The sequence below is a fragment of the Oncorhynchus keta genome, chromosome 10, assembly GCF_023373465.1.
Source record: "Oncorhynchus keta strain PuntledgeMale-10-30-2019 chromosome 10, Oket_V2, whole genome shotgun sequence".
Taxonomy (NCBI): Eukaryota; Metazoa; Chordata; class Actinopteri; order Salmoniformes; family Salmonidae; genus Oncorhynchus; species Oncorhynchus keta.
The window spans coordinates 10,423,647-10,438,600 of NC_068430.1; the positions used below are offsets into that span (position 1 = coordinate 10,423,647).

At 43.8% G+C, this 14,954-nt stretch overlaps 1 protein-coding gene and 1 long non-coding RNA gene across 7 annotated transcripts in view; one reads left to right on the forward strand and one right to left on the reverse strand.

The window, feature by feature from the left end:
• LOC127932103 (rho GTPase-activating protein 40-like) overlaps positions 1-7,281 on the forward strand; it is a 35,720-nt gene extending 28,439 nt beyond the window's left edge. For both annotated transcript variants that reach the window (XM_052526474.1, XM_052526473.1), the window contains exons 11-15: positions 294-599; positions 2,106-2,249; positions 2,402-2,550; positions 3,226-3,293; positions 6,155-7,281. In XM_052526474.1, coding sequence (XP_052382434.1) covers positions 294-599; positions 2,106-2,249; positions 2,402-2,550; positions 3,226-3,293; positions 6,155-6,270 — 783 coding nt within the window. In that variant the 3' untranslated portion in view covers positions 6,271-7,281. The remainder of the gene's footprint in view (positions 1-293; positions 600-2,105; positions 2,250-2,401; positions 2,551-3,225; positions 3,294-6,154) is intronic.
• Positions 7,282-7,312: 31 nt separating this feature from the next.
• Positions 7,313-9,185, reverse strand: LOC127932104 (uncharacterized). 5 transcript variants are annotated; one of them, XR_008144044.1, is made up of 4 exons: positions 8,212-9,185; positions 7,978-8,159; positions 7,522-7,755; positions 7,313-7,443 (listed from the first exon to the last, which is right to left on the reverse strand). It is a non-coding gene; the product is annotated as an uncharacterized LOC127932104 (long non-coding RNA). The 5 variants fall into 5 exon arrangements; XR_008144042.1 differs by having other exon boundaries at positions 7,522-7,781; XR_008144041.1 differs by having other exon boundaries at positions 7,522-7,807.
• Positions 9,186-14,954: the final 5,769 nt, after the last annotated feature.

Sequence of the window (14,954 nt, forward strand, 5' to 3'; positions counted from 1 at the left end):
AATACTTTCACATTACTAGGTTACCTTTAAGATGACATCATCGTGGATGACTGTAGGTGTCTGGTCTGATTCAACGTTTCAGAGCCTTTGTCCCTCTGTTGATGACACAGAATAACATTGTCAGAAAAACACTTCAGCCACCGTCATCGTTCAAGTCAACAATTTCAATCTTACGAAGAGAAAACATTTTTTAGTACTGATAGAGGGGCTCACTGTAAAACAGGTCTCCTCCTCTCCTTTTAAAGCCCATTTCTGCGGGAACAGACAATAAAGGCTCCTTCTCCTCTCTGCAGGCTCTGTTGGAGTTTCTTTCCAAGGTAGTCTCCAGAGAGAGGAGGAACCGTATGAACCTGTGGGCCGTGTCCACCATCATGGCCCCCAACCTGTTCCTGTTCCTCCACAAGGCCGTACCCACCCGCCTCACTGAAGGGGGGCCAGGGGAGGAGAAAGGACATGCTGAGAAGGCCCCCAACCTGTTACTCCACAAGGCCGCACCCTCTCGCCTCACTGACGGGGGGCCAGGGGAAGAGAAAGGACATGCTGAGAAGGCTGCTGACATCATGAGGCTACTCATACGCTACCAGGACCTGCTCTGGACCGTAAGTAAAAACTTCAGGCTACCAACAACACTTTTCATTTAAGTATTTATTTACCAATAGAAACATCAGAAGCTTGGTTGGGTTTGTAGCAAGGGCACGGGAAGCAGGGGTGCAGCAGCGTCCCCTGGTGGTAAGATTGTGAAATTACACGAGGGAGTTATTTCTAACCTAAGCCTTTTTAATTAATTAATGAAACTGTAAACACACTGGCTAGCTAGCACACTAGAGTCCCAGACCATTCTAAATGACACACTAGCAGTTCGTTTTTTTTTTAACTCATTCTAAATGACACACTAGCAGTTAGGGGGGTTTAACTCATTCTAAATTAAAACTAGCAGTTAGGGAGGTTTAACTCATTCTAAATTAAAACTAGCAGTTAGGGGGTTTAACTCATTCCAAATTAAAACTAGCAGTTAGGGGGGTTTTAACTAATTCTAAATTAAAACTAGCAGTTAGAGGGGTTTAACTCATTCTAAATTAAAACTAGCAGTTAGGGAGGTTTAACTCATTCCAAATTAAAACTAGCAGTTAGGGGGGTTTTAACTAATTCTAAATTAAAACTAGCAGTTAGGGGTGTTTAACTCATTCTAAATTAAAACTAGCAGTTAGGGGGTTTAACTCATTCTAAATTAAAACTAGCAGTTAGGGGGTTTAACTCATTCTAAATTAAAACTAGCAGTTCGTTTTTTTTTTACTCATTCTAAATTAAAACTAGCAGTTCGGGGGGGGTTTAACTCATTCTAAATGACACACTAGCAGTTCGCAAAAAAAGCCTAAAATAAATGAGAAACAGGTATTATTCCAAATTTGCAGCTCGTGGTTGGAACATTTATTACCCTTCTTTAATTCACCTGTCTATTTTGAGTTTAAAATCATTTGGATATTAGTGTAGCTTGTCCTGTTTGTGTGGGTCCCAACAGTTAGATATGCTTTCAGAGGCAGTCGTTGCTGGACAGCTAACGGGACCTTGTGTGTATGGTGAGCTGTCAGATCGATACTGAGTGAGAGTCACGTAGCCTAACGAATGGAAAGGAGAGAACCAACACCCACGCAGAGGTCAGCCCCCCTCCCCCACTCAAACATCTTCCCGCAGCTATGGTGTGTGGGACACTCCCACCAATCTACCACCAACACCCACGCAGAGGTCAGCCCCCCTCCCCCTCCCCCACTCAAACATCTTCCGGCAGCTATGGTGTGTGGGACACTCCCACCAATCTACCACCAACACCCACGCAGAGGTCAGCCCCCCTCCCCCACTCAAACATCTTCCCGCAGCTATGGTGTGTGGGACACTCCCACCAATCTACCACCAACACCCACGCAGAGGTCAGCCCCCCCCCTCCCCCACTCAAACATCTTTTCTCTCTTACCGTTTACTCATCAGACAAACTATAGTGTTTATGCAAAAGGTTCAATCAAAAGCTAGGATGATCTCATGTAAAGGTTGACAACAAGAAGATCATTGTCATGGCAAGTGGATGAATGAAATATCTTCCTCCATGGCAGATCCCTAACTTCCTGATGAGCCAGGTGCGTAAGCTGAATGAGAACAGTAACCGAAGGTACCAGTTCTACGATCGCCGCATCAAGAACCTGCTGAGGAAAATTCACCAGGACCGCAAGGATAAACCTGACAGGAACTCCTCCGAGGTAGCTGTTTTTCTAGAAACTACTAATACTGTTGTAGCTTGCACTTACACTCTGACTTGTTTTCTCTCACTGGCTCTAATTTAGCATCTATTTCTCTCTCCTCTCCCCCGTTTCCCTCGTCTCGTCTCGTCGTCCACCCCCACCCCCACCAGCCTTGTCGTACAGTAAAGATCCAGGTGGGAGAACTGATGAGCAGCAGCATGGAGGTCAAGGTCAACATAAACTCCAGAGCATCAGACCTACTGGCTCAGTTCCACAGGCACCTCCACAGCTCTGACAACACCAAGGGCCTGCTCAAGAGGTACAGTACACTACAATCAATGAATCAATCCTTTTACCCAGCTGATCAGGGAAAACTCTGTCCTAGTGGTGACCTCTAAGCACACAGTAAAACCACTGATTCCCTGTCCTAGTGGTGACCTCTAAGCACACAGTAAAAACACTGAATCCCTGTCCTAGTGGTGACCTCTAAGCACACAGTAAAACCACTGATTCCCTGTCCTAGTGGTGACCTCTAAGCACACAGTAAAACCACTGATTCCCTGTCCTAGTGGTGACCTCTAAGCACACAGTAAAAACACTGAATCCCTGTCCTAGTGGTGACCTCTAAGCACACAGTAAAACCACTGATTCCCTGTCCTAGTGGTGACCTCTAAGCACACAGTAAACCCACTGATTCCCTGTCCTAGTGGTGACCTCTAAGCACACAGTAAAACCACTGATTCCCTGTCCTAGTGGTGACCTCTAAGCACACAGTAAAAACACTGAATCCCTGTCCTAGTGGTGACCTCTAAGCACACAGTAAAACCACTGATTCCCTGTCCTAGTGGTGACCTCTAAGCACACAGTAAACCCACTGCATAGAAAACCTTGCTTCAGAAATGCTACGTTGGCATTCCACTGAGCAGAAATTGAGAATGCTGAAGTTGACCGAATCCATTGAATGAATAACAAGTCTGCCTGGTCTTTATCACAGGAACGGTTTGGTAAATGATTTGGGATCCTACCTGGACTGTGCCATGTATGAAGTGGGAGGAAATATTGGTATGTACCACAACACAAGCCTCCACCCCATACCCAGTCTATCTACCAGCCTCCACCCCATACCCAGTCTATCTACCAGCCTCCACCCCATACCCAGTCTATCTACCAGCCTCCACCACATACCCAGACTATCTACCAGCCTCCACCCCATACCCAGACTATCTACCAGCCTCCACCCCATACCCAGTCTATCTACCAGCCTCCACCCCATACCCAGACTATCTACCAGCCTCCACCCCATACCCAGTCTATCTACCAGCCTCCACCCCATACCCAGTCTATCTACCAGCCTCCACCCCATACCCAGTCTATCTACCAGCCTCCACCCCATACCCAGTCTATCTACCAGCCTCCACCCCATACCCAGACTATCTACCAGCCTCCACCCCATACCCAGACTATCTACCAGCCTCCACCCCATACCCAGTCTATCTACCAGCCTCCACCCCATACCCAGACTATCTACCAGCCTCCACCCCATACCCAGTCTATCTACCAGCCTCCACCCCATACCCAGACTATCTACCAGCCTCCACCCCATACCCAGACTATCTACCAGCCTCCACCCCATACCCAGACTATCTACCAGCCTCCACCCCATACCCAGACTATCTACCATCCTCCACCACATACCCAGACTATCTACCAGCCTCCACCCCATACCCAGACTATCTACCAGCCTCCACCCCATACCCAGACTATCTACCAGCCTCCACCCCATACCCAGACTATCTACCAGCCTCCACCCCATACCCAGTCTATCTACCAGCCTCCACCACATACCCAGACTATCTACCATCCTCCACCCCATACCCAGTCTATCTACCAGCCTCCACCCCATACCCAGTCTATCTACCAGCCTCCACCCCATACCCAGTCTATCTACCAGCCTCCACCCCATACCCAGACTATCTACCATCCTCCACCCCATACCCAGTCTATCTACCAGCCTCCACCCCATACCCAGTCTATCTACCAGCCTCCACCCCATACCCAGTCTATCTACCAGCCTCCACCCCATACCCAGTCTATCTACCAGCCTCCACCCCATACCCAGTCTATCTACCATCCTCCACCCCATACCCAGACTATCTACCAGCCTCCACCCCATACCCAGACTATCTACCAGCCTCCACCACATACCCAGTCTATCTACCAGCCTCCACCCCATACCCAGTCTATCTACCAGCCTCCACCCCATACCCAGACTATCTACCAGCCTCCACCCCATACCCAGACTATCTACCAGCCTCCACCCCATACCCAGACTATCTACCAGCCTCCACCCCATACCCAGTCTATCTACCAGCCTCCACCCCATACCCAGTCTATCTACCAGCCTCCACCCCATACCCAGTCTATCTACCATCCTCCACCCCATACCCAGACTATCTACCAGCCTCCACCCCATACCCAGACTATCTACCAGCCTCCACCCCATACCCAGACTATCTACCAGCCTCCACCCCATACCCAGTCTATCTACCAGCCTCCACCCCATACCCAGTCTATCTACCAGCCTCCACCCCATACCCAGTCTATCTACCAGCCTCCACCCCATACCCAGTCTATCTACCAGCCTCCACCCCATACCCAGTCTATCTACCAGCCTCCACCACATACCCAGACTATCTACCAGCCTCCACCCCATACCCAGACTATCTACCAGACATGGGTTCAAATACTATTTGAAATCTTTCAAAAAACTTGGAGTGTTTGTTTTCTTTCCATTGTTTCTAATGCTATTTAATTGCATCAGGCTCAATCAAGCACAGTTCAAAATGATTTCAAATAGACTTTGAATCCCGGTTTGCTATCTAATCAGGCTGAGAGCCACATTAGAAGGTTACATGAGTGACTCTGACATGTGCATGTCTTTCTGCTGATTGAACTGATTACGCTGGCCAGGCCTTACGCAATGAACTGGAGAGTGAGGGGGGCTGAGAGAGGGTTAGGGGGAGTGGGTGAGAGAGGGTTAGGGGGAGTGGGTGAGAGAGGGGTAGAGGGGGGGTGAGAGAGGGTAGAGGAGGGGAGAGAGAGAGAGAGGGAAACAGGAGATAGAGAGAGGGAGAGAGAGGGAGAAAAAGAGGGAGGGGGAGAAGGAGAGGGGGAGAGAAAGAGCGTGAGGGGGAGAGAAAGAGCGTGAGGGGGAGAAAGAGAGAGAGCGCGAGAGAGGGGGGAGAAAGAGGGGGAGCGAGAGGGAGACAGGAGCATAGGGAGAGAGGGGGGATAGAGAAAGAAGGAGAGCGGGGGAGAGAAAGAGAGGGGAGAGGGAGAGAGGAAGAGAGAGGGGGGAGAGAAAGAGAGAGGGCGAGAGAGAGGAAGAGAAGGGGGAGGTGAGAGGGAGAAAAAGAGGGAGGGGGGAGAGTTATCAGAGCAGACAAATGATTCCACATGTAGCTACTGCACTGTTATGTACTGGGCCCAATCATTCACACGCCACTCATAATGTATGTGCATTCACACGCCACTCATAATGTATGTGCATTCACACGCCACTCATAATGTATGAGGGAGGTATGTGGACGCCACTCATAATGTATGTGCATTCACCCCACGAGTTATCACTCATAATGCAGACAAATGATTCCACATGTAGCTACTGCACTGTTATGTACTGGGCCCAATCATTCACACGCCACTCATAATGTATGTGCATTCACACGCCACTCATAATGTATGTGCATTCACGGACCAAAAACAAGGCAGAGTTTCAGTTTTTACTTTCACACTGTTTTCAATATCTCTCTCGCGGAAGAGATTTTATCTGAATGAGAATAACCTGTATGAAAACATGTTCAATTACAAAATGTGTCCCTCAGTATTGACTCTGCCTTGTGTTGTTCTATTCTGTCCTGTAGGGGAGCACTGCTTGGACCCAGAGACCCATCTCCTGGACCTGTACAACAACAACCCCAGTGGAGAGTGGGTCATCAAACACAAACCGTTGACCACCAGTAAGGGACTGCAGATATAAGACAGTCGCAGGAGGAGGGAGAGACCAGCAGGGGGCTCCAAGAGCCAGCCAGAGGAGGAGGGAGACCAGGTGGAGTGGAGGAGAAGAGGATTCTGCCACCACAAACCACCTCAAGGCTGAGCCCTCTCTCTGCCCATTGCGGGGGAGACCAGACTAGGAGAAGTAAAGCAGCTACTGCGGAAAAACAACCCACCTCCAGACTTCAGGTGGAGGAGTGGCTGAGCTTGTGTCTCAGGCTGCTTCCTGGCTTGTCAGCTAAGCTCTCAGGCTCTCAGCCAATCACTTCCCAGCATCCGCAGAAGCCCAGATGGGAATCTGATGCAGCTGCCTCCGAGTCTCTCTTTCTTTCTCTCCCACTCTCTCTCCATTCCTTCTACTCATGCCATTTGATCAAAAAGTAATAAGAGAGGAACATGCACAGTATATCTCTTTTCCTTGTTTGTCTATTTCTTTAATGTCACACAGAGGGAAAGTCAGGTACTCTGATGAAGGGACAGGGACTCTTAGGTCCCTGTCCCTGATGGCTCTTGGCCTCTGATGGCTCTATAAGAGACCCTAAACACAGGGGACAGAGGGCATAGTTCTCTCTAAGAGATCAAAGGTCAACCTCTAAGACATGATTATAGTACCCCCTAAAGGGAACTGTTGTTTAAGACAGTGAAGCTGGACTTCAACCTTTCTGTTTGTTGTTTTTTTTTGTTTTTGAAGGATTTTATGAAGTATTGAATATCACGATGGATTGACTATTTATAATTGATTGGATGTATCTGTATGTATATGTATGTAGTCATTAATGTTCTCCTTGGAAATTGTTCAATAGGTGTTTCTGATCGTAACGTAACAGTCATGTAAAAGCTCATCCACTCTTTTCGGGGACTCTTTTCAGACAGTCTTCTTATTCTTGTAAATGTTTTGATCAGTTGTCCTTTGCTGCGGTTCTGCTTATTTATTCTCTCATCCTATTACCCATGTGTCATCACTTCTTCAGAGTACACTTCTATATGAAATCTATGAATAGTGTTTACACGTTTTGAGGAAGCTTGGACATTGCACCATCACATCAATATAAAGTATACACATGTTCTACATGACAACCTATCATGAATTTACACATCTACAACCTACCATGAATGTACACATCTACAACCTACCATGAATTTACACATCTACAACCTACCATGAATTTACACATCTACAACCTACCATGAATTTACACATCTACAACCTATCATGAATTTACACATCTACAACCTACCATGAATTTACACATCTACAACCTACCATGAATTTACACATCTACAACCTACCATGAATGTACACATCTACAACCTACCATGAATTTACACATCTACAACCTACCATGAATTTACACATCTACAACCTACCATGAATTTACACATCTACAACCTACCATGAATTTACACATCTACAACCTACCATGAATTTACACATCTACAACCTACCATGAATTTACACATCTACAACCTACCATGAATTTACACATCTACAACCTACCATGAATTTACACATCTACAACCTACCATGAATTTACACATCTACAACCTACCATGAATTTACATACAACCTACCATGAATGTAACCTACAACATGAATTTACACATCTACAACCTACCATGAATTTACACATCTACAACCTACCATGAATTTACACATCTACAACCTACCATGAATGTACACATCTACAACCTACCATGAATGTACACATCTACAACCTACCATGAATTTACACATCTACAACCTACCATGAATTTACACATCTACAACCTACCATGAATTTACACATCTACAACCTACCATGAATTTACACATCTACAACCTACCATGAATTTACACATCTACAACCTATCATGAATTTACACATCTACAACCTACCATTAATTTACACATCTACAACCTACCATGAATTTACACATCTACAACCTACCATGAATTTACACATCTACAACCTACCATGAATTTACACATCTACAACTGACCATGAATGTACACATCTACAGCCTACCATGAATTTACACATCTACAACCTGCCATGAATTTACACATCTACAACCTACCATGAATTTACACATCTACAACCTACCATGAATTTACACATCTACAACCTACCATGATTTTACACATCTACAACCTACCATGAATTTACACATCTACAACCTACCATGAATTTACACATCTACAACCTACCGTGAATTTACACGTCTACAACCTACCATGAATTTACACATCTACAACCTACCATGAATGTATACATCTACAACCTACCATGAATTTACACATCTACAACCTACAATGAATTTACACATCTACAACCTACCATGTATGTTACTCTTCTGATGACACTCAGACATTACAGATGCAATTACACATACAATTACACAAATACACATGTATTTACACTTCTACAACCTACCATGAATTTACACATCTACAACCGACCATGAATTTACACATCTACAACCTACCATGAATGTATGTTTAGCTACCAGTCTCCTCAGAAGTGACAACAAGAATGTAACAAACTGCATAGATCTCATCTCAGTCACAGCAGTCATTGGTTCAGTCATTGGTTCAGTCATTGGTTCAGTCATTGTTCAGTACAGAGTCAGAGCCACAGCCTTCTGTTCTATTGTGCTGCCATTTTAGGAGAGAGAACCGAGCAGCAGTGTAATGACAGCCAGCATCCATCACACAGTGTAATTCCCTGTCTGTCACACGACCTACTGATGCATTGTCACGGTGTATTGGTTCATGTACTGGTTCATGCAGTGGTTCATGCAGTGGTTCATGTATTGGTTCATGTATTGGTTCATGCATTGGTTCATGCATTGGTTCATGCATTGGTTCATGCATTGGTTCATGTATTGGTTCATGTATTGGTTCATGCATTGGTTCATGCATTGGTTCATGCATTGGTTCATGCATTGGTTCATGTATTGGTTCATGTATTGGTTCATGCAGTGGTTCATGCATTGGTTCATGCAGTGGTTCATGCATTGGTTCATGTAGTGGTTCATGTATTGGTTCATGTATTGGTTCATGCATTGGTTCATGTATTGGTTCATGTATTGGTTCATGCATTGGTTCATGTATTGGTTCATGCAGTGGTTCATGTATTCCATCAACATTACCACAAAGGAGTCAGTTCTTCTGGTTGATACAGAGGGTAATACCTGGGTGTTATACGGATGTTATTATCTCTCTCTGTGTGTGTGTGTGTGTGTGTGTGTGTGTGTGTGTGTGTGTGTGTGTGTGTGTGTGTGTGTGTGTGTGTGTGTGTGTGTGTGTGTGTGTGTGTGTGTGTGTGTGTGTGTGTGTGTGTGTGTGTGTGTGTGTGTGTGTGTGTGTGTGTGTGTGTGTGTGTGTGTGTGTGTGTGTGTGTGTGTGTGTGTGTGTGTGTGTGTGTGCGTGCGTGCGTGCGTGTGTGTGTGTGCTTGCTTGCTTCATTACACAAGCCCAATTGGGTTGAGTCCTGAGTCCATGGCACAGTTCAGTACCCCGGTACAAAGCACTGATGGAGCACACACACACACACACGGCCTTCTGCTGACGTTAATCAGTGGAACTAGGTCACCTCTAAAGCTCTGTTCTCCCTCAGGGGAAGTAGTGACACTATACACCCCAGTCCACAGTACATGAGGAGATATTGATGCAAACACACACGCAAACAGCTGACCAATAACATGGGCCACATGTACAGCATGTGGAGAACTGACATATTGGAATGTTCAATGTTCCGTGTCTTCTACACTAGGATGTGATGTCATAAACACATGCGTGTGTCAAGATCTGAGGACTCGACATGAGGAGTATCGGAAAATAGAGAAATGTATTTTACTGTAATGACCTGAGTAGACTGAATGTCTTCAATGAATGGACTTTGCTTTGTAATAATGTACTCACAATCAAATGCTGCCGTAGTGCTCTGAAAGACATTTACCCTACTGTAGGTTACAAAGCTAGTTCTGTATATATGGTTTTGAACCAAAACCCTATATGGAATTACAGCACGCAGTAGGTGTATTTGTATTGTTTACAAAAGCAATTATTTTCTACTCTTGTCAGGTGAAAGTAATTTAGGTAGGCCTGGTGCAAATATCTTTTGTATAAACAATTAAAAAAAAAAAGATTTGTCAATAAATGTGAAAACAATATTGTGAACTGTTTGTTATTTCACATATATTGAATTTACAGAAATACTATGGAAAGACTATGGAATTTCTACATCAAATCAAATGTTATTGGTCACAATACACATGGTTAGCAGATGTTAATGTGAGTGTATCGAAGTGCTTGTGCTTCTAGTTCCGACAGTACAGTAATATCTAACAAGTAATCTAACACTTCCACAACAACTACCTTATACACACAAATCTAACAAGTAATCTAATAATTCCCCAACAACTACCTTATACACACAAATCTAAGTAAAGGAATGGAATAAGAATATATACATATAAATATATGGATGAGCAATGACAGAGTGGCATAGGCAAGATGCAATAGATGGCATTAAACACAGTATATACATATGAGATTGTCACGACTTCGGCCGAAGTTGGCCCCTCTCCTTCGTGGGGCGTTCGGCGGTCGACGTCACCGGCTTTCTAGACACCACCGATCCATATTTGTTTTGTCTTGATCATACACACCTAGTTTCTATTCCATTAATCATGTTCCTTATTTAACCCTCTGGTTTCCCTCTCTGGTTTGTGTGTTATTGTTTGTCATGTGGCTTCTCGTTGTTCGTGTTTGGGATTATAGTATTTGTACCTTGTTGTAATCTTATTTATTTTGGAGTAAATTATGGATGATTACTCAAAACTGTGTCCTGCACCTGACTCTGCATTTTTCCTTTTACCAACGTCCTCACAGAGATGAGTAATGTAAGATATGTAAACATTATTAACCTCTCTGGGATATTCGGGACGGTAGCGTCCCACCTCAACAACAGCCAGTGAAAGTGCAGGGCGCCAAATTCAAAACAACAGAAATCTCATAATTAAAATTCCTCAAGCATACAAGTATTTTACACTATTTTAAAGATACACTTCTCGTTAATCCAGCCACAGTGTCTGATTTCAAAAAGGCTTCACTGTAATGCTCCGGGTGTCGTGGGTGTGAAGTCAAATGCAGGAGACAGAGTTCAATGCTGTGCGTCTTTTAATAGCACCAACGCACCACAGGGTGCTCACAAAAGTTACGTTCCCAAAACACAGGGAATCAAAAAATACAATGGAAAAATACACGACCAGGCACAAACACGTACCTTTACAACAGAGCCGAAGGTTACAATGAAATAATCCCGCACAACAACCAAGCGGGCCGGCTGACTAATAAAGACAAACTAATTAACAAAAACAGGTGCTACCACTAAACATACAAGGAGGGGGAGGAAAAACAATCAGTGGCAGCTAATAGGCCGGTGACGAGGACCGCCGAGCTCCACCCGCCCGGGAAGGGGAAACACCCTCGGTCGAACTCGTGACATTCACGGCGAAAGCACATCAAAGGCAGAAATAGAGATAAAATTATTCACTAACCTTTGATGATCTTCATCAGATGACACTCATAGGACTTCATGTTACACAATACATGTATGTTTTGTTCGATAAAGTTCATATTTATATCCAGAAATCTGAGTTTACCTTGGCGAGTTATGTTCAGTAGTTCCAAAACATCCGGTAATTTTGTAGAGAGCCACATCAATTCACAGAAATACTCATCATAAATGTTGATGAAAATACAAGTGTTATACATGGAACTTTAGATAAACGTCTCCTTAATGCAACCGCAACCATGCAATAATCTGAGTACAATGCTCAGACAACAAAACAGCCAAACAGATATCCGCCATGTTGTGCAGTCAACAGAAGTCAGATATAGCATTATAAATATTCACTTACCTTTGATGATCTTCATCAGAATGCACTCCCAGGAATCCCAGTTCGACAATAAATGTTTGATTTGTTCGATAAAGTCCCTCATTTATGTCCAAATACCTCCTTTTTGTTTGCGCGTTTAGTATACAATCCAAAATCACGACATGCAGGCAAGTCCATGCAAAAGTTCAGATAAAAAGTTATATTACAGTTCGTAGAAACATGTCAAACGAAGTATAGCATCAATCTGTATGATGTTTTTAGCATAAATCATCAATAATGTTCCAACCAGAGAATTCCTTTGTCTGTAGAATTGCAATGGAACGCAAGCTAACTATCGTGGTCAGCGTGTGTCACGCCTTGGTCTTAGTATTTTGTGTTTTCTTTATTTATTTGGTCAGGCCAGGGTTTGACATGGGTTTATTTTGGTGTGTTTTTGTATTGGGGTTTAGTAGGTATTGGGATTGTGGTTGAGTAGGGTTGTCTAGCATAGTCTATGGCTGCCTGAGGCGGTTCTCAATCAGAGTCAGGTGATTCTCGTTGTCTCTGATTGGGAACCATATTTAGGTAGCCTGGGTTTCACTGTGTGTTTGTGGGTGATTGTTCCTGTCTCTGTGTTTGTTGTCACAAGATAGGCTGTATAGGTTTTCACGTTTCGTTTGTTGTTTTGTATATTTAGTTATTTCATGTATCGTTCATTATTTTCATTAAAGAACATGAGTAACCACCACGCCGCATTTTGGTCCGACTCTTTCAACAGACGAACGCCGTTACAGCGTGGTTAGCTAATGGCACTCTGCCAGACCTCTGACTCAATCCCCTCTCATTCACCCCCACCTCACAGTAGAAGCATCAAACAAGGTTCTAAAGACTGTTGACATCTAGTGGAAGCCTTAGGAACTGCAATATGACCCCATAGACAATGTTTTCGATAGGGAATGAGTTGAAAAACTACAAACCTCAGATTTCCCACTTCCTGGTTGTTGTTTTTCTCAGGTTTTTGCTTGCCATATGAGTTATGTTATACTCACAGACATTCAAACAGTTTTAGAAACTTCAGAGTGTTTTCTATCCAAATCTACTAATAATATGCATATATTAGTAACTGGGCCTGAGTAGCAGGCAGTTTACTCTGGGCACCTTATTCATCCAAGCTACTTAATACTGCCCCCCAGTCCCAAAGAAGTTAAAGTTGCATTATTAAAGTGACTAATGATCCATTTATTAAAGTGGCCAATGATTTCAAGTCTGTATGTAGGCAGCAGCCTCTCTGTGTTAGTGAAGGCTGTTTAAGAGTCTGATGGCCTTGAGATAGAAGCTATTTTTCAGTCTCTCGGTCCCAGCTTTGATGCACCTGTACTGACCTCGCCTTCTGGGTGGTAGCAGGGTGAACAGGCAGTGGCTCGGGTGGTTGTTGTCCTTGACAATCTTGTCCTTCCTGTGACATCGGGAGCTGTAGGTGTCCTTGAGGGCAGGTAGTTTGTCCCTGGTGATGCGTTGTGCAGACCGCACCACCATCTGGAGAGCCTTGTGGTTGTGGGCAGTGCAGTTGCCGTAACTTGCAGTGATATAGCCCGACAGGATGCGCTCAATTGTGCATCTGTAAAAGTTTGTGAGGGTTTTAGGTGACAAGCCAAAGAGAGACCATGGAAGACCATAGAAGACTATGAGACTATAGAAGACTATAGAAGACTATAGAATATTATAGAAGACCATGAGACTATAGAAGACTATAGAAGACTGTAGAAGACAATGGAAGACTGTGAGACTATTGAAGACTATGAGACTATGAAACTATAGAATACTATAGAAGACTATAGAAGACTATGGAAGACTATGAGACTATGAGACTATAGCAGACTAAAGAAGACTATATATAGAAGACTATAGAAGACTATGGAAGACTATAGAAGACTATGAGACTAGAGAAGACTATGAGACTATGGAAGACTATAGAAGACCTTGGTAGCAGGCATGTTCTCACAAAACAACAACAACCACAGCATCTCTGTGTTAGTAATGGTGATTGGAGAGGCCTAATCAATTGATAGATGAACCTTGTAATGGTGGAGAGTGTAGTAGGCTGTTCTGCGTGTTCCCTGATGAAACGCATTAGCCCCTGGAAAACTCGTCTTAACTAACTAGCTCATCAATTGAGAATATTCTATGATTTACAGGGCCGGTTTCCCAGACACATATTAAGCCTAGTCCTGGACTAAGAATTGATTCCAACACTAGGCTTGATATACAGTGAGCTACAAAAGTATTGCATATGCATCCAAAACATTTGTGTCGAGTCACAAGCTTGTTGTAGTCAGTGAATGCTATAAATATGGGACAAAATACTTAACTGTTTACTATTTTAATACACATGAATAGACTAAATGTTTCGGTCCATGTACACATTTAATGTAATTTCAAATTCAAAGTTCTGGAGTATAGAGACAACAAAAATCTAATATTTGTCACTGTCCCAATACTATTGAAGCTCACTGTTCAGAAAATCAATCCACAATGTAAGAACATGTCTTTCAAATGAAAGTAAAGGATGTATTTCAGAGAAACAACATGTTCAGTGCTATTACAGCTGCTCTTAGTACTACAGTCTTACTAAACCTCAGACACTGAAAAGGCCTCCTCTTGCAGAATCTAAATTACTGTAAATCACAGGATAAATGGAAATTAGCTGTATTGCAAAGAGGTGATGGAAGGATCCCCCAACCCCAAAATCTCTGCCCCCCTACCCCAAACCCTCTACCCCTCTAACCCTTTAAGCCTGACTCC